This window comes from Phyllosticta citriasiana, assembly GCF_038021145.1.
Source record: "Phyllosticta citriasiana strain CBS 120426 chromosome Unknown IWZ02scaffold_8, whole genome shotgun sequence".
NCBI classification, from domain to species: domain Eukaryota; kingdom Fungi; phylum Ascomycota; class Dothideomycetes; order Botryosphaeriales; family Phyllostictaceae; genus Phyllosticta; species Phyllosticta citriasiana.
Window position 1 is genome coordinate 1503802 of NW_027117285.1, and position 21963 is coordinate 1525764.

A 21963-nucleotide genomic window follows, 5' to 3' on the forward strand; every position below is an offset into this window, starting at 1 on the left:
TGATTGTTGGGTGGATGGCTGACTGGCTGGTTGACAGATTGATTGGTAGATGGAAAGATAGATAGTTACACTTCCCGTGCCTGCTGTGGCACTCTACTACACTGTACTATACTATACTATACTGTATGCATAACGCAGATAGATGAGACAAGCGCGCCTCACTTCTGCTTCTTCTTCTTCTTCTTCTTCTTCTTCTTCTCCTCCTCCTCCTTCTTCTTCTTCTTCTCCTCCTCCTTCTTCCTCTTCCTCTTCTCCTCCTCCTTCTTCCTCTTCCTCTTCTTCTTCACTGTTCAAACAATCATCAATCACCTACTGACCATCCTCCTCTCCCTCCCTCCCTCCCTCGCAGTCCGTATCACTCTGCGTCAACTAGTTCATCCTCCGAGCGACTGCACGAGTCAAGCACCGTCCGGCCCTCCCATCCAGTTCTTGGCGTTTCAGCTGCCCTTGCCCTGCTCTGTTTACGGGCTTCCTTCTGTTACACCCTCTTTTTTTATCTTTTTTTTTTTTCTTTGATCTGCGTCGTTTACACATGCTGCTCCGTGTCCAGGCGCTGGCCTGATTGTGAGGGGGATGAGGTTCGGATGGAGGATGTTTTGTTGAATAGTCATGGTTCTGAGTGGTAGCGACTTCAACAAAGGTACGGGTACAGATACAGACGGAAATGGCAAGATCAAGCAGGAAAGCAAGTCAGTAGGCAAGGACATGGTCGTGGTGAGGTATCTACGTAAACTACGGCAGCTAGATAGATGGCGCCACCTCCTAGACCGCCGATTTAGAGAATTACAGCAGTAGCTCGTCAGTCACTCTTTTAGACCTACAAGTCGTCTCAACCGCGCACAGGCTCCTAGATACCGCCGCCGTACCCTCCATCCAATCAAATGAGACCAAACCCACCTACCTTCCTAGTGAGACCCATGTCTGCCCTACAAGCCGACCGACCAACCAACCAACCAACCAGGTACCACCACCCATCCATCCTTGCCAAGAGTGACTCGTCAAAAAGGGAACACTAACCAGGGTATAAGACATGCACGAATCAAAAAGGGGAACAGAAAGCTGTTTTTCCACCGTCGAATCAAACAGGAGGGAAGGAAGAAATTGCGCCATGTGACCAAGAGGAAGAGAAAGGGCATGGTAAGACGCGCGCGATGATAATTTATATCTAGGCGACAACGTTTTGATACTTACCAAGAGGAAAGAAGGGAGAGCAAGAGAAGTCGTCCACAGTCATCAGGGAAAATGGAAGCGGTATACCGGACAGTCTATGACAAATGAAAGGGGAAATTCGGTTTTATAGAGAGATGGGAGGAGATGCGCTTTACAGGCGAAAAGATCTACGACTCTTCCATAAGGGCTTCGTCGCCAACCTCGCGCCACTCGCGCGAGCGGTCTGCCAGGCGCTTGACGCCCGTGATGCGCTGCGCCCAGAGAGACTCGGCGGGCGTGCGGAACGTGTAGCCACGCTGCGAGCTAATGGTACCAATGGCCTGCAGCACCGCCTTGCGCGAGTCGCGGCCAAAGACCGCCGGGTGGTTTATCCACTCGAGCGCAGCCTCGAGCTCGGCGTCGAGCGCCGACATGGTATGGGGGTCGATGCCGGCGGCAGGGTGGAAGTTGCTGTCCACGTGGGGAGAAGGCAAAAGGGACGGTGTGTGTGGCCCGTTTAGCACGTCCAAGGGTGTAGGGGAGGGCTGCGCTATGCTGTCGGAACTAGGGTTGCCCGGTGTTGGAGGCAGTCCGGATGGTGGCGGACCCGGCGGTGGCGGCAGCGGCGGGAGGCCACCCTTTGCCAGACCCTTCAGGATACTCCTCGTCTCGCTGAGCAGGTGGTGGGCGCGCTCATGCTGACCCCGGGATACCAGAGTCAGGGCTCGCGTAAGCATGTCGGACGTCAAGAGCTCCATCCGCCTCTGAACGACGGACGGGTGCGGTGGGATCGGAGGCGTCGCAGGCCTGTTTTTGGATTGTCTCCGGGAAGCGGGAAGAACCGTAATAGCCAAAAGAGATGGCCTGGGAAGGTGAGAAAGAGTGCCATCTCGCATGATGTCGCCAAAGGTTAGATCCGCTTGAATCAGTGGCACTTCTTCCACACTCAGACTGCGCTGGTCGTCCTGGTCAAGCGGGCCTCCAAGTGCCTCGAGTCCAGAAACAATGGTTTCCCAAGGATCCTGAGGGACGTGCTCTGGCGAGCTGTTGTCGGGCGTTATGGCCAATTGGACGAGAATGTCTGACCAACGTTAGCTGCGAGTGTGCGTGCGCTCAGCCCAACGACCAACTTACCCCTCTTGTCACCGAAGCGCAGGTCGCCAAGGGCAGCTTCCGCGTCCTTGCCAGTTGCTCGCTTGGTTATCTGCAGAGCCCCGCTGATTTTTACGAACTTGGCCGGGGATCCTTCAGGTAGCCGCAGCTTGAGCCTGACGTTTTGGTGGGAAACCGTCTGCAGCGAGCCGAGGGTTCCGGCGACGCACTCGCGCAGCATCATCCAATCCTTGACATACGAATAGGACGCTTTGGTGCGGGTGGATAATTCGATCATCGTGTCGGGCTTGTGGGTCAACCCCAGCCCAAACGAATGGATGGTGACCCTAGGAGATGTCAGTGCGCTATTCCTTTCAAGGCAAGTGAGAACCAGGGGGAACCTACTTGGCGGCTTCGGCCCTAGACACGACAAAGTCGACGCTCTCGCCATCCGAAGTCGAAGAATCGCTGATGAGCAGGATGCTGGCGACTGGGTTCGATGATCTCCGCTGCATGAGCAGGTCCATGGCAACGTTGGCGCCTTCGACCACGTCGGCGCGCAGACTCTTTTGACCGACCGGCCTGACGGAATCCAGCACCTTGGACCATCCACTCCACTTCTTCGTTGTCATGCCCACCATCGGCACCCCTCCACCGCTGGAACCGAATGAGACGAGGCCCATGCGATCTCTGTCGCCGAGGTTGGATACTAGAAATCTGAGCGCATCCCGCAGCAGCGAGATCTTGAGGCCCTGCATGGACGACGATACTGGAATGACGACGACAATGTCGATCGGAACGTGGGGCGATGCGGGTACCGCGCCATCCTGGAAACCTGCGCGCGAGCTCGTGTATTCCGTCGGTGCGGTGATTGTCGAGCGAGCTCCAGCATATGAGTTGACAGACGACACCCTCCTCTTGGTTGACCGATAGTCTTCGTCATCGGTGCCCGAAGTTTCTTGTTCCGTGTCTTGGATGCGCACTTGGGGTTCGCTGTGAATCTCGAGTAATGCGCGCTTCCATAGCTCGAGTTTCTTGGGATCCTTGAAGTGCAGGTGAAATGCGGGGAGCTCGGCAACGGACAGCGACAAGGTCAAGATGCCATCTTCAGGGAAAGATTCCACGTGATTCAAGTGCTTCTTGATGAGAATGGAACCTTTTAGCGTGCACTTCGCGCGCTTGCTACCAGAAGGATCGTTTCCGTTGTGGGAATGTTGTTTCTTCTCCTTGACGCAAATGAGCATGTCAGAGAAGAGGTAGCACTCCAAATCTTGCCAAGCTTTGCGGTCTTTACCCACGCGAATGTGGCCATGCAGACGGAGCTTCCCGAACCTATGTTGGTGAGCATCAAGCAACCTAAGAAGAGTAAATTTAACCATACCTTGAAACGTCAAGCCCGTGCCAATTATCTACGCGCGCGTGCAATTCTTCTGTCGCTTCCTCGAGAAGATCGGGATTTTGGTAAATTGGCTCGCGCGGGATGTTGGGAGATTTGCTGACGCGTCCGTAGTCGGCAGCCCGCGGTGATGGCGTTAGTGGTATATTGGGAATTTCTCCAGGATCAGCCCGCCACTTGCCGTCTGGCACTTCCACAGTGACCAAACATGTCAAGCTCTGCTGCTGGCGCGAACGGTTGACGGTTGGGAATTCGCTGCGTACAGTTACAGTCGGTGGCGGAATCGGATTCTTAACACCCGAACGCGGACTGAGAGTGCTCTCCATGGAATGCACATCGTAGTCGTGTCGCCGTCCTGCCGGGTCGTAGGACTGTTCCCCCGATGACGCCACACCGGTTGTGCCGCTGTCGCTCCTTGCATGGGCACGCGAGCGCGTCCTCGTCGGTTCTCTCAAGTCTCGGCTGTAGGTGCTGTGGTACCCTCTAATTACCGGGTCCGCGGTATGTGCTGTTTGTGCGGTGTGGGCTGTCGCGACGGTTGCGGTGGACGGACGACGATCCCCAAAGGCGGGTGGTAATGTTTGGGCGTCCCATGGCGCAGGGTTTATGGAGTTGCTGCGAACACTCTGGTTGTCGTGTTGCGCGGTGCGAACTATGGAGCTAAGCTTCTCTGCAAGTTGTCAGCAGTTACAAACAAGCCCAAACAATGACGCAGCAGGTCGTACCCAGGTCCAGCACATTTCCTCCGCGACTCGTGTCCAGCGCCAGCGGCGCATTGCACGTCGGACAATATTGCGAGTCGAATTCACGAATGTATTCCCAAAAGCAAGCTTCGTGGGAGACGTGACTGCAGGAGAGCTGCAAAATGCGTTCGCCGCGGAGTATGTGCTCGAGCGGTTCTTCACATACGGCGCATTCGGTGCCGACAAAAGTTCGGTCTCGGCGGGTGCGATTGCGGTCCATTTCGAAGACACCGGCCATGTTTTTGGAGGAGCGCGCGGGCGGGAGGTCCTGCAGGTACACAGGACCGGCCGTGGTTGCGGGCGTGGAGAGGGAGCGAACCGACGCAGACGAGGGCGTGGGAGCAAGCGAGTCGGCGGAAGGTCGACCAGAATGACTTTGGCGGCGCGAATGTGAGCGCGAGCTTGCTATGCGAGACCATAGGTGGTGAGCCATGGCCGGGTGCAATGTCTTGGAGTAGGCGATACCGGGTGGTGGTGGTGGTAGTGATGGTGGTGGTAGTGGTGGTGGTGGTGTTGTGGGAGAGATGGAAGGGGGAGGGGAATATACTTTAGCGGCCGAGCAGAGATGACTGTGTTGAGTAGGAGGAGGAGGAGGAGGAGCAGCAGCAGCAGCAAGAGGCTGTCGAACGGGTGGGTATAGGTTTTCGTGTTTTTCCCTTTGGCTGCAGATGGATTGATTGATTGGCTTTTTGGGATTGACGGGAGGCCCAGGTCATGCAGGAAGGATGATGGATGGCCTGTGACACCACCAGGCGGCACGTAAATAATGGTGGATGGCTGCTACGGAGTTCAGTGAGCGGCGGACAGGACATGGACCTTCAGTAATGAATGCGACGCACTGAGGTGGGATCCTGCCGTTTCAGCACTCTGGGCCGGGGACTGCGAGGGTCATGGATGGATGGACTCGGGCCACGAAGCGACGATTAAGCTCGTCAGGAAACCGTTTCACCAGGCAGCGGGCACACGCCATGGCGACGGCGGCTTTTATCCACGATCATGATGGACGACGGACGGTACATGAGTCTTCGGTGTGCGCAGCCAGAGACGCTTCCCACGTAATTCGTGAAGGGGGGCCACGATTCACAGCAATCCCGAGAGCCGACAGCCAGGGCAGCCCATCGCCGTCCAGGGCCTGGGGGGGGCCTGGGGCCTGGGGCCTGAGGCCTGGGGCCTGGGGCCTGCGGCCTGGGGCCTGGGGCCTGCACGGGCATCCTGCCACCTGCCTGCCAGCCAGCCATTCCAAGTTGCGCCATGTCGGCCCTTTGCTGCCCTGTGGCTTTGCACTCCTCTCGCCCTTCCCCGAGCAAGGATCCTCACCACCACCACCACCACCACCACCACCACCACCACTTCCACTACCACTACCACCGCCACCCTCTAGCTTGGCCCGTTGTCATCAACGCCTGTGCTGCGCTACACCCGTTTGTGCCGGGCACGTCGTCTAGCGCGCCCTCCCTCTCGCTCGCTCTGGGCAGGGACTGGACTGCCTGAAGATCCAGCGACCCGTCTCAACTTTCTCTCTCTCTCCCCCATTCCGCCCTACCAGCCACGATTCCGCTTCTTTCTCGCCAGACACGGTTTCCCGGGCGCTCTCCAGGAACCTGGTGCCCAAAGAAAGCCTTCAGCGCGCTCCACCTTCTCTCTTAATGCCTGCCGTCGTACTGTTGCTACCACCGCCCGCTAATCCTCATCTCCAGAAAACCGGTCAACCTGCCTGTTGCGTCGTAGCGCAAAATACCTCTTCTTCGTCCACTCCCAGGGGTAATGCTATCCCTCATGTTTGTTTCCTCGCTCCTGTCTACATGTCCCTCTGTCTGCGACACCGTCTGCCTGCACCTCGTCCCATTTGACGCACCACGGCTGACGCTTTCCGCTCTTCTGCTTCCCGCTGAGCCAGAACTACACTCCCGCCGCCTCTTCTTTCAAAACACTTGGCTCCGCCCTTCGTGCCATGGCCATGGCCTGTTTTGCCGCTGAGACAGCTCTATGCAGCCAATGTTTGACATCATGTCCAAGACCGCACGGCATCTTGCACACTCGCGACTTGGCCAGGAAACATCAACATGCACGCTGTGTCTGAATCGAGACTCTGTCATTTCACGATCCACGACACCAAAAAACCGAGCTGGGGAGGCAATCGTAGCTTTCATGCCTGGTTGGGCATCCCTTGAACTCGACTTCTCCGAAAAGGGACATGTGCTCAGCCAGCAGCTTAATGATTATGCTAAACATGTGCCAAGGTGTTCCTGGCACCCTAGTCAATCACGCCAAAGCAAGTTCCAACAGACCCAGCAGGCAGCACTACCGCCGTTGCAGTGGACTTCAAAAGGAATGGCAGCTCGTGACACTTGGGATGACCCAGGGAGCTATCATTCACGACATCCAATGTTTCCGTGGAGCAGATTCTAACCTGTGCAGGAACACTGCTCTGTCATTTCAAGCCCGCCGAAACTTGATCAAAACCTCAGCACAAAGCTGTAGTATCCCGACGCACGGTGACAGGTGCAAGACGTCACTGTTGAGACATTTTAGACACGGCCAGTCTGCGCCCTTTTTCACAACAGACCCAAGCTTCTTTTAGCGGCACCTGACATCCTAGCATGTTGCCTGTCTTATGGACGAACGCGAATGCATCTGTGTGCTGGGTAATTGCTGTTGGCGACATTGTCACTTTACTACTTTCGCTGCCGTGACAATAACCAGCTTTTGAGAATGAATTTTCATGTTTTGGTTGCTGCACTAACCCTAACTCATATCATGTGTTCATGCCCCGGAGAGGAAATGACTGTTGGCTTTAAGACGTCACAGCGACCGGCACTGCGGCACCAGTATAAGGTCGATCTATGCACGTATAATTTTTGGCGTTGGCGACGTCTCGCACAGGCGTATAGGGCTGAATAATAAAAGCAAGGCTGTCTGGCAATGCTCCTTTCTGCACGCTTCCAGGCCATGCCTGATCATCTCAAACTCATCATGGAATTTATGAGCGTATGGCCAACTCATAACGAGAATGACATGGGCAGCACAAAGGCATGCAAGCAATCCCAAGCTCTTGGTCCAATAGTGTCGACGGCAAATGTGGAGGGTAATCCTACTTCTTTCCTCTTCAATCATGCCGGGGACGACTCCTCTACTCCTCTCTCCTGTCTCGACGCCACGGATGATGGGAGAATGTATCACCGCAAAATCCTCAATCTTGAGCTTGGGCACGCAGGAAATCCGTCTCTGGAAGCGCCACAAGCTTCCACGCTCGGGAGACTTTCAAAGCCCACTGGTCATTGGCACTTGCACAGTGGGAATGGTGACAGCGTGATGCCTCTTGCCGGACATACCGGGCATGTTGCAATTTTACTTCCGGTTCGCAGCTGTGGTGGGACACACAGATACAAACACAGCACGCGCAAGGAACCGAGACACCAGTTGCCACGCTCAAAACTTTTGTCTCTTTCTTGTTCGACAAATCTCAACAGAGCATGGGACACAATTGCCCATGCCCTGATCTACCCTTGATGACCATAACACAGTCCTCCACTTTCAACGGCAGACTCTGCCCGCGCATCCGTCAACCTCTTGACGATCTTGCTCCCATCACTCTGACCATCGCTCCATCACCATTCGCAGTGTTTCAACTCGGCTCCCACATCCGTTTTCCACGACGAACCGTGGATCCGCTGATCAGGGACTTCCGGACCGTGAGCTACAACAGGCAAGTCGTCGTAGCCGTGGAGATTACACCACCTTCTGCTATCAGCAAATACCAGACTGGATCAGCGCTTTTGGGAATGTATTCTTGGATCAGATCCGCCGCCCTGAGAAAATGCTTACGCCAGAGTCTACGTGTGCTGACTACGCGCTTCGCGTCTCCACTTTCCGATTTACGAGCGAGCAGAAGCGGAAAGACATGGCGTTGGTGTAGGCGTTACGGACGGGAGGGAGAGGGAGCACAGCCGAAAGGAGGTCCAAGCATCTCCCGGCTATGCCACATTTTTGCCCCGGGCCGCCTTCAGGGCAAGTCGAGCTCAGGCAACAAGCGCGACCGACTGACTGAGGGTACCTTGAGGCAGAAAAACGTGATCGGGAGAAACGGAAGCCCCGAGCAGCCGACAACAGTGACGCGGACTTACACCGTCAGCCTGGCTCTCCACCACAAATTGACCCCTCAAACCCCGTCTGAATGGAGTCGTCGGCACATCGGAAGTCTCCAAGCAGCGCGGCCGGAAGCACCGCTTCTCCTGCCGACACCATTGCGCATAATCATGCCGCAGGTGCCTTGGTGCGCGCATGCCGGAATTGCGCCGTGGCCAAGACCAAATGCGTGGCTAGGAGCGCGGACTCGGGCGGTGACTGCGAACGGTACGCTCCATCTTCCTGAGCATGCTCCTCGTGGGAGTGGCCTGGACGTGTCGCTAATCTTGTTCACTCGCTCGGGTGTAGATGCCGTCGTTTGAAGAAAACTTGTACCCGAGATGCGGAAAAAGTGAAGAAGAGAAAAACCTCCGACGGCAAAGTATGTTTTTTGTTTGGCTCTTTCCTTTTTTGGCTCACCGTTGTTTGTCTGAATATATATGCAAAAGTAAACGCGATTTACGCGTCTCTCGGCATAGGTAGTAGTCTTCTCCTAAAGTACTCAATGTCATGCCAAGTCACATGACTTGAAACATCTGGACCAAAGTTGACATTTTCTGATTCAATTTCATAAAGAACCGAAACTTCATGAATTGGATCGGGACTCATGCTATCATAGAAACGCACGACTCGAACAAAAGTTGGACCAATTGGTTACACTGCTTGCCAATGGCCACCAGCGCCAATCTTCGTCGTCCGCCACACCAGAGGCGCAACACATTGTACCAAGTATTCGACTGACCCCGAATCCTCTACCAAGCGACCACGAAAGCCGGCTGCCGCCCGAAAACCGGGAACCAGTCGCACCCTCCCAACCACCTCCAACACCTTGTGAGCCAATAGAGCTAGACTCAGAAGATAGAGATGTAGCCATCCGTCTACATCATTACCAAACCCACCTAGCACCAGAGTTTCCATTCGTCGTCGTCCCCTCAGGTACAACGGTGGCCCAAATGCGGCAAGAGAAGCCGTTTTTGCTCCGGGTCATTGTAACTGTAGCATCCATCCAAGATCTTGTTCGCCGAAAAGCGCTGGGTGAAGAGGTCCTGAAGGACATTGCCTATCGCCTTTTGGTCCGAGGCGAAAAAACTCTAGATCTACTACAGGGGATACTGGTCTTTGCAGCATGGTAAGTGGCGGTCTGACAGGCGGAGGCTTCGACGTCGTGCCAACCGTCAGTCCTGTAGCACAATCTACCGCCAACCGCGAGGCGGCTGCACACATCTACATCGTGAGAAAGCTAACAGCCTCGATGCAGGTACCACCACCACCTGTTCACCAAGCCGCAGATGACCAATCTGCTGCAGCTCGCCGTCGGCCTAGTGATTGATCTGGGACTCAAAAGGTCGGCGCGTGCATACGGAAACGACCGTCTCGAGTTGTCCATCGCCCGGTCTGCTCACGGCGAAGGGTCCAATTCGGAAATCTCCACATCTGATCAGAGACGAGCCCTTCTTGGCTGCTTCTACTTGACCACCATGTGCGTATATTCTGAATAGTCTTGCTGAACCTGGAATGCCGGCTGACGCAAGCTGTAGACTGACTCGATGGGCCAAACGCTACGACTCGTTGCGCTACAGCGCACAGCTCGACCAGTGCTGCCGCCAACTCGAGGAAGCACAAGAGTATTCCTCGGATCGATTTCTTGTGTACCTTGTGCGTTTGCAGAGAATAGTCCAGCGGATAGAACGAAAAGTGCCCATCGATGACCTCACGCCCGAGACGACGATTCCAATCGCCATGTTTGTGAAGTCACTGCATGGAGAGCTTCTAGAGTACAAGAAGTCTCTGCCGCCAGACATGGCCAAGCATCGTATGTCGACCCTCTGATATCCTGAACCTCGCTAACGCCAAACAGGATCCATTCTCCTACACTACGACAGCGCCGAAATTTACCTCTACGAAATATCCCTCTCATCTCTCCCCTCTACAAGCCAGTATGGCGACTACACATACCGCCGGCTCGACCTCCTGAACGCCTGCATGCTCTCCGCAATCCAACTCTTGACGCACTTTACCTCGAAAATCCCAGCCGCGCTCTTCGCCCACATGCCATTCCTGCACTTCACGCACTTCACATCTACAGTAGTCGCCCTTTCCAAGCTGATGCGCCTCGACTGGCCCGGCTGGGACAAAACGTATGCGCAATCCACCATCTCGCTATCCGCGCGCATCGAGACGGCGGCGCAGCGCTTCGACACGGGGCGCGCCGAGGCCGTCGCCGCCTATGGCCCGCTCGCCGATAACCCGCTGCTCACGGTGCTGGGCCGCAAGATGCGATTCGTGGCGCTGTGGAACGAGTGCAAGATCAAGGGCATCGAGCATGTCATTCCCGCCCGCGGCACCATTGTTGACGATATCAACGCGCAGGCGTGCGCGAATGCCGTGGCTGAGTTGGTGAGGAAGTTGGAGTTGAGGGTCGAGGGCGCGCAGTCGTTTTTAGAGCAGCAGCAGCAGCCGAGACTGCAGACGCTCATGCAGGTTGGTGATGGAGCTGTGCAGCAGCAGCAGCAGCAGCAGCAGCAGCAGCATCTCGCGCCTCTTCCCTTGGTCCAACAGCAACAGCATCCGCAAAGCCAACCCCTCAACCCAAATCTCCAATACCACCATCACCACCACCAACAACAACAACAACAACAACAACAACAACAACAACAACAACAACAACAACAACAACAATTGCCCACATCATCGTCAACAGCAGCAGCCGACTGGGCCGTCCCACAAATGCAAATGCAAGCCTTCCCCGGCGCCTTCGACATCATCGACCAGCTCGACCCGGCTTTTCTCGACTCGTTCGTTATGGGCGACATTGACCTGGGTGATTGCTGGGATGTTGGCATGTCGTCGTCGTCGTCGACGAGTGCGCCGGCAGAGCCGCGGGCGGGAAATGAGGGGGGAGCAGCGTAAATGAGGGCCCACGGTGAATGGGGTTGCGGGGATGGGAGAGCGCAGATGGGATGGTGTTGTCGTAGATGATGGCGATGTAATGGGTGCGTCGGTCGTGGTTTGAATGTCTGCCTGTATGTCCAGACGTCCCAATCTACCTACCCACCTACCTACCACATGCACCCGAACCTTGAATTTGCAGACACGTCAGTCATGAGATAGATTTGCACGCGTGCGTCGAGTCTGATCACCTGCTCGTTCGTTCGTCTGCCTCCTTGTCGTCATGTCGGTGCGTACGTCCAATGGTATACACACATACACACATACACACATACACATATACATACATACATACATACACACAGACATAAATACCAACCGCACCAACCGCGTGCGCCCCTTCTCTCTTCTCTCTTCTTCCCTCCCCTTTACAAGCACCGACGACACCTCGCTCAACCGCAAAGCGGCAACAATTTCCGAAGACACCACCGACCGTGTTGCTCGACCGTCGACAAATTCGAGCCCTGCCTGGCTCCTATCTATGTGTGCAGCTTGTCTCGTCTTGTCTTGTCTTGTCATTCTTCTCAACTTCACTGCGCGGAAGCGGGGGGGTTTGTGATGCTGCTTTGTCACCTGAAAGATGGCTCGGTGACTCGGTATTGGATGTAGCATATAATCTGTGCATGAGCTCGCCTGCCCTCTCCTATTTGTTACTCCTTTCCTCTCCACAGCGGCAGCCACTGCAGCGGCAAGAGCTGCAGAAGCTACGACCCTGGCGGCTTGTCTGCCTGTGCGGAGGAAGATGAGAACGAAGGAGATGGTGACTGTGTTCTTCCGCGGCTGAGGCGGACAATTTCCTTTCTTCGCCAACTTCGGCTTCGAGTTTGCCATGGAAATGTTGGGTCAAGCTTCTTATTCCCCTTCTCGATAATTGGACTGTGCAGAAAAGCGGCGTGACGCGGTGGTGCTGTGGGTATCCGGTATGAGAGACAGCAATGACGGACACGTCAATCCAAAGACAAAATGTGGATCGAGTCGGACTGCACATTTCGGCGGCTGTGCCTTCGTCCCACCGGGACCGAGGACAGGGACAAAAGAAAAATGGTCCATTGGATCTTTCTCCGGCCAATCCAGTCTTGCAATCGCTGAGGCGAGGATTCACCTATTTGGGAGGCCGTATGCCGTTGATCGACAACTGCTCTGGCAAGCAAGAGCGGTCTTTTATACCCAGACGACGAGCAAGGTGCTAGAAAGGAAACAAAAGTCACGCACAGCCCACAAAACATGAAAAAAATATACCAATCAAATGACCCAGAGCAGCCATGTGAGAGCGCGCTTCTTCGCTGTCTGTCGGCTTCGTCTTCAAGCACTCTCGCCGTGCACAACCAGCGAGCAGCAGGCAGACAACAAGGTAAAACTGAATTCCCACTCTTTGGGCTTGTCTGGCCGTGCAAGCCTCATAAATAGATTATTGTTTTTCGTGGTCTGCTCTGCTTTACCCCTGTCTCCCCTCTCGGTCTGAAAGCCGTGTTCTTGTTGCTGCTCCTACTTCTTGCGATGGTGATGATGATGACGAATAGCAAGAAGTAAAAATGCTGTCCCTCCTCACCATTGTTCAATGACGATGTCGCTATGCACGAAATAAAACCCTGCATCTTGACTGAAGAACATTTCACCCACACCAAACAAAACAAAACAAAGTTGTGAAATGGGACGATTTGGTGCCTGCAGCCAGGGACGGTCTGGCCGTTGACTTGCGAACTATGGAGTGGGGAGTGGGGAGGGGGGTGGGGAAGTCTTTTATGCATCGTAACATCATATGGGGACAGACACGCGCGTTTACTTCATGTGCCTGGGCGAGAGAGAGAGAGAGTAGGCAGATAGACACATAAACAGCCGGTTAGCAGGCTGGCTGGCTGGGGCGCAAGACCAACAAACACGACACCAGGCACTCGCGCCTCCATGAAGGCTCTATCACAATGTACAAATCAAGGAATCTATAAAATGCTGCACGGTCCGGTCAATCATCCGCGCGACCCATCATTGACGCCATCGCTTTGTTCGACGACATCCACATGGTGGTACTCTATAACAACAACAGTAGTTTCATCTTTGCTACTAATCCATAGCTTCATCAATCTACATAGACCGCTTCAAATCATCATTGATTCGCTTGAATCACCGCCGTCGTGTCCTCAAACTACTGCCGCGCCGCTGCCGACGCTGCTGCAGCACTGCACCAGCGGAACAAGCAACGACAACAGAACAAACACAAAATCCCGTAAACACCCGTTGTAAGATTAAAAATTTTCCATTCCCGTAGTGTTTTAGAGAGAAAAAGAAGTCTCGAGAGAGAGAAAAAGAGTAGAAGGAGGTGAAGAGCGGCAGTAGCAGTACCCAACCCAAAGTTTCCCCTCCATTTCCCGACGACCCGCCCACCCTGTATAGCAGTAGTTGTTTGTGACACACGCACGCCCGCCCGCCCCAGATTCCTGGCTCCCAGCGCACTGAAAATGCAAAATGTCATGATGAATTCGAGGACCGACTTCTTGATTGGAGAGAGAGGGAAGAAAAGTTTTGGATGAGGGAAGAAAAAAAGACCATAAACAACGACCCGCCTCGCAGTGCCAGTGTGTGAGAATGTGAAGAACTTTTTACAGTAAAAGGTGATGCTGTTGGGGTCTGGTTGAGCGAAGCAAAAGCGATGAAACGGACGAGACGAGAGGGAGGAGTGGATGAGTGAGCCACGCCTCGCTTTCTAGTGGTGACACAAGTACACTCTTCCAATCCGCCCGTCGGCCGCATGCCATGAGCCCCGCTCACAGCCCCTGTCTATGTTCTTGGTGTCGTGTCAAATCATTCGTCGTGCAAAGCATGCGAGAGAAGGCGTTAAGAGTACCCACGATCGATCAATCGACGCGTCGGTGGAATCGAAGGTTTCAATGGTAGCCCAAATCAGTCGACGAAGCCGGGAGAGCGAGATCTGCTGGCCCTGATGGCTGGTTTCTCCAGTCCTTTGAAGGATTGGCCAGCTTGCAATTCATGTTTACCAAGGCTTGTTGACGAACCGCCAACGTGGAGTCCTGGGACTTTGACCTCGAGGGCGGGCGAGCTGCACCCAGAAGCAGGCTCAAAATTTACTTGATGGAATGGATTTTGGACTTGGCGACAAGCAACATTGATGCGCCTGGCGGTTCCAAGGCACGGCGCATTTACGAGACTGCTCGCGGACTCTGGTTGATGTGCTGAAACAAGGCACCGAACAAGCGTTCCACCTGTCTTGGAGTTAGTTGGTCTTTGGCGAAATGGAATACAGAAACTTACCTCAGGAGCAGCCTTGACAAACGGCAGGTCCCAGAATTGGTAGTCGCGGTTCTTGAGAATCTCGAGCAGGGTGATGATCAAGCCCCATGGGTGCGGACGATGGACGAGAAGACGCTCCAGCAACACACGAGTAATCTGTTGCTGCACATCGAGGTTGGTCTGGTCGCCGCGTGACCCAAACAGATGCAAAATGGCGTAACAAAAGTAGTGCGTGTGGCTGTTGGGCCAGCGCAACTGATTGGCCATGGCGCTCAACAGGTGGTAGCGACCCTCAGGACGGAGCTCCCGGGCGAGCGTCTCGAGAAGCTTGGCGTGTGGGGACGCCACATTAAAGACAGGGCCTTTGTTTGTAGCACTCACAGCACTGCTGCCGATGTAAAGGACGAGAGCGTGGAGGAAGGCCGTGTCCACAGTGACGGGAGCAAATCCAAAACCAGTCTCCTCGCGCCTAGGACTGTAGGCAGCGTCAATGACCTTGAGGAGGTCATCAGTGCTCTGCTCTGATGTCTTGAGCAAGTTGTCAACGGCGTTCTTGACACCGTGCTCACGCAGCTGCTCCTCAATGTCGCCACGGATTGCAGGTGCCTTCCTCACATCCTCAAGGCGATCAACCTTGAACCCAGTCGTAAAGGGGTCGGGGAGTTCGGGGAACGACGATGGGAAGGCGCTGACGACTAGGTTACGAAGCTGGGTGCACTGAGAAGGGATGGCGTTGCACAAGCGGAAGTGGTTTTCGGCCAAGAACTCGGGAAAGTCGTGGTGAATGACCAAGAGGACGCGGAGAACGCCGCGGAAAAAGACTCTGGCGTTGTTGTCCTGCTCAACAGGCTTCATAAGGTGGCCGGCGTGTGCAAGCATGGCCTCGGTCAACTCCGTGTAGAGATCCCAGCGCTGCAATACTATTAGTTGACTCATACTACGGAGGCTTTGTTCGCATACCTTGTCATCAGCCAAGCCCAGCATCACAGGCATAAAGAAGCGCTGGGAAACGAGAGCCAGCCATTGGAAAGCAAAACCTTGGAAGCGCTTGGGAACCAAAAAGGCAAACGCCTTACCCAAGGCCATCGTCAAAGCCGTCTCCAGGCCTGGGTTGGACAGGAGACTCTTGCTGTCGTGGAGCTCGCAGATGATGGTGTTGAAAAGGCGATGGAACACCTTAGCGTTGAAACGCTCGCCACGAGTGTTGTGGTGGCTCATGAGGACCACAATAACAAGACTCAGAATTTTGTCAAAGTACTCTGCCTTGTTTGGCTTTTCGACCATTTCATGTCGGTAGATGGTCAAGCAAACAATCAACTTTGCTAGGCTGTCGACGCACAAGAAGGCGGCTTCGGGGCTCCAATAGGGCGACCGCATCTCCTGCTCGTGGGTTTCGATGGACAACTCGATGAGCACGTGAAGAAAGTGTGCTGTCGAGTCGTGCGACCGAATAAAGCCTCGAGATTGCAGCTGGATGAGGAAAGCGCAGATCAACTGCTGAGACGGAGTTTGAGATTGTCCAGCTCTGGTCATGCGCAGCCACTCTTCAAACACGTATTCAACCTGTTCCCGCTGAATCAAGTCGGAAGGAGTGGGAAGAGCAGTGTCGGGAACCTGCAGCTTCGACATGATTTGCTTCCCAGCATCTAGGTCCACGTCCTCAATCAGCCACTGCGTCAGAGCTTCGAGCGACCGAGAAAAGTCTGTCCTGAAGGCTGCAACATTGGTGCCCAGGACCGTCTCGTCAAGCAGCTGGGAAAGACTGTCCAGCGCGTGGTGGTTACGTGCGTGGATGACCTTGGAAATCGTAATGTCCAAGCGCTGGAGATCCATCAGGTTGGCCTGGATCAGACAAACTGCCAGATGAGCATTGAGAAGCCTCTCAGGCTCGAGGTTGGACAACCAAATCATTATCTGCCGAGCAGTCTGGGCGGATTGGTGGCACAAGACAAGCATGAGCTGAACCATGACCTCGAATTCGAGGCGACGATCCGCATCTGCCACGAGGTAATTAGCCACTTTGCCAGCAATGCCCAGCGACAGGTTATCCTTCTGCGCGCCTGACGACTCAACCAGGTGAACCAATTGTTCGTAAATCTCTCTCGTAGGTGCTTGCGGCAGCAGCTCTTCCACGTGCTCTTCTGCAGTCTCCTTGAGGCTCCGTTGCAGGTCGACAAGGTAGCCAAGAGCCCTATCACCCATCGTTTGCGGATCAACGAATCCATTGAGGTGGGCCTGTTGCATCGTGCCAGACATTGGAGGAGCGTTTTGGACACGAGAGGGGATTTGCGAGCCTGGACGCGGAATCGCGGGAGCTTCGGCAGGAGTGGGGAGGTTGGGGACCTGCGGGTATGGGTCTTGCATGGCCTCGGGGAGTTGACGCCCGCTGTCCTGTGAGTTGTTGTTGGCATGTGTCATGCCGCGAGTCTGGCGGCCAAAGTCCTCGTAAATAGCCAATTGCTCAGCGTTGAGTCCTCCTGGGCTCTGCCTGTACGGCTCAGGAATGTATCCAGCCCAGTGCTTAACTGGGGGATCGTTGAAGGGCTCGCGGATTTGAGCGCTCTTGTGGTAGCGGCGCTGGCGAAGACCACCTTCTATTTGCACGTCAATCTCGGCCAGCGACTGGGTTTCCGCAGCTTGCTCGACCATGCCACAGACTGTGTCCAAATTGTCATTGACAAACATCAAAATCAGACCCTCCGGCAATGCTTGCTCGGGCAAATCCCGTGCCAGAATGCGAATGTTGTTCATGATGCTCATGCGGAGAGGTTCCTTGCAAGTAACAAGCGCGAGGCTGCCAGACAAAGCTTTGACCATTCTGTGAGCTGCCTCGCGGAACTTGGTGTCATCCAATTCCATAGCAAAATCCTTGGTGACGAGCTGAGAAGTCGAGATAGCAGCAATCGTAACTGAGCGCTCCACGACCGGTGCAATGATTTCCGCAATGGCGGACTGAGCGGCGGCGTGGAAGATTGACCGCAGACGGGTTGTAGCTCCGAGGTTGCCAGAAGCAGGTGGGTAGACGAGGGATTGGCTGAGATCAGGGAGCGAAGCCTGAATGGCGGCAGGCGAGAAGCGCTCGTTGATGCCTCTGGCCCTGTTGAGGCCCATGAGAGACAGCTCGTTGAAACCTTCGAGGCCATCTGGGACGCCCTGAGCGATGAGCTCCTCTTCCTGAAGAGGCCGGGATCTGATGCAGTTGGAGGGTTCAATCGTCTTGTAATCCAGTTCCAGACCTCTGCACAAGACCTCAATTTCAAATTTGAGGTTCAGCTTGAGCTCTGCAAAGTGATAGAGTTCCATGAGAAGCCGAACAATTTCCATGAGCCATGGATTCGGTGGCTTGAATACCGTCGACTTGCTTGCTTGAATGAGAACCTTGCAAGTAAACGGAATCACAATCACCAGCCGCTGAGTATCATGGCCTTCTATTAAGAGATCCTTAAAGGAAATGTTCTTGAACTTGATGGGCTTGTCCCTGGCGATTGTCAACGATCCGAGCCAGTCGCCAAGATTTTTCAGATGGGTGCGTTCGGTTGACGAGTTGATCGTCGTCTCGGCGTTCAAGAGACGAATGACCGAGACGTAGGTCTCACGAAGGACCTCAGCCCACAGCTTTCTGTGGTTGAAGAGCTCCAACATGTCGAGATAGAGCTGTTGAAAGTTGGGTTGCATCTTTGCCCTCTCCTCGACCAAGTAGCTTGCGAACCACTGGTGGTGTTTCTCTTCCAATGCCTCCTTCAGATCCTTGAGCTTTTCGTCGAGGTTGCGCTCCGAGACGTTGTTGAGGACAAAAAGAACCTTATCTTGGACCTCTTCCTCGGGATCTTCGTAGTCCTCAGCAAAGGGCGGATCTGGGTGAATGCAGGTAAAAGGCCGATTCGGCGGTTCAGTCTGCGAGTTTCCATTGGGCCGAACGGACAAAGCTTGGATGTCTCCATCGGTCTCACCGTTGACCTCGCCGGAACGTTGCCGCCGGACAATTTCCTCTGCCTTGGTCCAAACCTCGGTACCTTGAAGACCAGGAACACGTAAAAGACGATCGCAAAATCTCGGCCACTCCGGCAGACGGTTTGAAAAGTTGATGAGAGCTTGCAGTCCAAACTTGTACATGGATGCTTCCGGAGGATATTCCTGGACCGCCTCGAGAACCATTGCGAGCGCGGCCTGCAAAGGAATCCGGGGCAGGAGGTTGAACTGGATAATGCCGCCAAATAACACGGCCGTGGTCGCCAAGGCCTCGATTGGGTATTCTCCAAAGCAGTTGTACTCGTCGAATAGACCATGAATCATGCAGGCAAACAGGTCCTGATCGGCAGGATCTTCAGACGACTTGTATTTCTGAAGCTCCTCGATGATCTTCCTGACGTCGCTATCGCCTGAATACATGTTCCTATAATGCTCTTGCATCTTTCGATCAGCTTCGGGAGAGATTGCATTGCCGTCTTCGCCATTGACATCGATTATTTCGTCCATGCCTTCTCCGTAGTTGATCAACCTTGGATAAGCACCGATACAGATTCTCTGGAGAGAGACAAGCTCCTCGTCTGGAAGATGGCCTTGGAGGAAGCCAAGCAGCGGGTGCACAGTCTTGACGGCGAGAGGAACGTTGACCGGTGGCGTACCATCGCGTTGCGCTTGCAGATCCGTCTCGGCCTTGTTTTGGAGAAAGGTCTGCAGGACTCTGGGGAAAACTGGAATCCGACGAAGGGTATCTTGAGCCCAGGGCTCGAGATCGAAAAGACCTTCCTTGTGAGCCAGCGCAGCAAGGTCCAAGCTCATGTCTGAGTTGAGGGCAACGAGGTCGGCGATCCAGCCGTGTTCCGTTGCGTGTTCCAAGATGTTTGTCAAGGTCAGCGGGTTCGAGTTGTAAAGGTCCAGGAATTTGCCAGCGACCCAAATGCTGTCCTGTTTCCAAAGTCCGTGCAACGCAAAGCTGTAGACGTGCACCCGTTTTTCAACGAATGGACCAAATAACTGGCGCATTGCCATTTCTTGCAAACCCACCCACGGTTTGTGAACTGCTGCAGCGGCCACCACAAAAATGTCGGTGTGTTGGTTAATCACTGTTTGAGGGATATGAAGACGTTGGGCAAAGCTGTACGTCTCCTGCGAGCGGAAAATGATGGTGAAGAGGGCGGTGGTTGCGTCCAAGGATACGAGTGGATGCTTTATGACTTCCTGTGCTCTCTGCTTCACCTCTGGTGACGCCTCGTCAAAAAGCTCAAGAGTGAAGGACTTCCGCAGCCTTGGAATCTGGTTGACATCCAAATCCTCCGGATTGCAGGAGAGAAACGACACGACAAAGGACAGCTGCGTGTCCTGATGCGTCCAAGATCCTCCCCACAGCAGCTGAATGTCGAAGTTCTCATACTCCTGCGCCAGCGGTAAAAGTGCCCTGTACAAGGAAAGGAATTGCTGTGAGTTGACCTTGAGTCCCTCGCGGTCGAAAGAATGGATGACGTCCTGCCAATCCAGGCGCTGCCCAGCCCGGTGTTCACGCACTGCGGCCACAAAGTTGCTGGTGCTGTATGCCTGACCATTCTGGGTAATTGCCATGAACAGAAGCGTGTTGGCGACTTGTTGGTCTCGGACATCGCGCACGTCAGCCGACGCCAGCAGCTCCTTGCACGCATCCACGGTCAATGTTCCTCGGGGGCCTGCGCGCTGCACGAGTCGCAGCAGGGTATTGGGGCTCTCAAGCAGGTCGAACAAGTGCAAAGCGGCCTGCACATCGAAAGGGACGATTCCTGTGGCCTTTTCGTACTTGGCGCGTATGGCGAAGAGCAGGTTGTTTTTGCTGTCGTCATTCCAAGTGCGCGGCGGATCTTGAGCGAGCCGGTCGATGACGGACGCCAGAATGTTGGGAGGGATGTCTTCGACGGCTTCTGGAACCGAGTTGACGAGCGACATGAGGAAGCTTTGATAGTTGTTTGAGAGGATCGCGTCGGCTGGATGGAATTAGCATTGTGCGGTCGGATGGAGTTGAGAATCTTGCCTTTGGTCCGTAGGTCCGGTTTTGATGTGGTCTTGCAAGCCAGGGCCAAAGTCGTCTTTCCTACCGGATCCAACTTGAAATGCTCCATGAACGTGGACAAGTCGAAATCCCTGTACAAATCACCCTCAGTTGTGTCAATGGATTCGGCAATCTTGTATGCTTGCTGAGGGTCTTGGGTGATTTTTTGCATTTCGCCGACGAGCAGTGGGTAGCTTCCGGTGTTGTCGCTGCTCTTGGCAGAGCCAGGGAATATTTGCGACGCGTTGCCCTGGAGCAGGCGGCGGAAGTACTTGGAAAACACCTCCATGCCGTTTGAGTCGACCAGCTTCGACATACAAGTTAGCAGCGCCTAATTGATACGTGAAGTGACGACGTACCTTGCGAATCTGGTCGGTTTGCTGTTCCCACTTGGTCTTGTCCTTGTCCTCCTTGAGCGAGCTGAGCAGGAGAAAGACTTGCGCAATGACAATTCTGGAGAGAGACTGGTCCGAGGGAGCGGATGCAGCCGAGTTGCTGCTAGGCGAACCGACGTTGCCTGGCTGTGAGAGTGAAGGTGAGGCTCGAGCCACTTTGGAGCTCCCTCCGCCGCTGGTGCTTGACGCACCTCCACCACCTTGCGAAGCGGAAGGCAAAGCCGCGGCGGAGGAAGCGAATTGGGAGGCGCCTGACGAAGCTATGGTTGGACGGCGACCGGAAGACAGCAGCGGCCCTTGGGTATGCTGCTGCTGTCCGGGTTGCGACGGGGAGAAATGCGAGGTCGTCGACGATGCGGACGAGGTGCGGCTGACAATGCGGCGGGAGGACGAGGCCTGGACCTGAGCGGAGGGTGGATTGATGGGAGAAAAGGCGGGTCGAGAGGGCGAGTTGGCAGCCGAGGAGCTGGGTCTGCTGGAGGAGTTGAAGGCGGTAGAGATGGGAGCAAGGCCACGGCGTCCGCTGGGTTGCTGACTTGAGGTGCCCCAGGGGAATTGCTGGCTCATCTAGACAGCTATTCCATCGGATTGCAGGGTCGCGACACGGAAAACGGTGGGAGGCGGAGGCGGGGGACGTGATGGTGGAGGAGGATGATGATGAGGAGCGTATGTGTCTTGGAAAGGTGAAGGCTCACTCACGGCAAGGTTGGCTTCGGGCTGCGCGGGCCTCTTGGCGGCAGCTGCCGGCGGCGGCGGCGGCGGCGGCGGCGGCGGTCGAGTCTACCTGAGCTACCTCACCACAGTTATTCTACATTACCTTACCATGCTGCCTTTCGAATTCTTGCTCCAACATCT

General features: G+C 54.8%; 4 protein-coding genes across 4 annotated transcripts; 2 read left to right on the forward strand and 2 right to left on the reverse strand.

Moving 5' to 3' along the window:
* Positions 1-1223: 1223 nt before the first annotated feature.
* IWZ02DRAFT_300457 (von Willebrand and RING finger domain-containing protein) lies at positions 1224-5010 on the reverse strand. The gene is made up of 5 exons (XM_066763926.1): positions 4363-5010; positions 3623-4307; positions 2647-3573; positions 2284-2588; positions 1224-2230 (listed from the first exon to the last, which is right to left on the reverse strand). Exons 1-5 carry the CDS (start codon positions 4811-4813, stop codon positions 1338-1340), a joined length of 3261 nt encoding a protein of 1086 aa, XP_066621912.1. The 5' UTR covers positions 4814-5010; the 3' UTR covers positions 1224-1337.
* A 2793-nt stretch (positions 5011-7803) lies between these two features.
* On the forward strand, positions 7804-8991 carry IWZ02DRAFT_300491 (uncharacterized protein). Its single transcript, XM_066763927.1, has one exon. It carries the CDS (start codon positions 7854-7856, stop codon positions 8826-8828), a length of 975 nt encoding a protein of 324 aa, XP_066621913.1. The 5' UTR covers positions 7804-7853; the 3' UTR covers positions 8829-8991.
* Positions 8992-9458: 467 nt separating this feature from the next.
* Positions 9459-11415, forward strand: IWZ02DRAFT_491637 (uncharacterized protein; the record flags this gene model as incomplete). The annotated part of the gene is made up of 4 exons (XM_066769761.1): positions 9459-9634; positions 9764-9985; positions 10044-10318; positions 10364-11415. 4 exons carry the CDS (start codon positions 9459-9461, stop codon positions 11413-11415), a joined length of 1725 nt encoding a protein of 574 aa, XP_066621914.1.
* Positions 11416-14135: 2720 nt separating this feature from the next.
* On the reverse strand, positions 14136-21825 carry IWZ02DRAFT_300511 (CCR4-Not complex component, Not1-domain-containing protein). The gene is made up of 4 exons (XM_066763928.1): positions 21073-21825; positions 20696-21020; positions 15658-20648; positions 14136-15609 (listed from the first exon to the last, which is right to left on the reverse strand). The coding sequence occupies exons 1-4, from the start codon at positions 21673-21675 to the stop codon at positions 14350-14352; spliced, it is 7179 nt and encodes a 2392-aa protein (XP_066621915.1). The 5' UTR covers positions 21676-21825; the 3' UTR covers positions 14136-14349.
* Between the last annotated feature and the right edge of the window lie 138 nt (positions 21826-21963).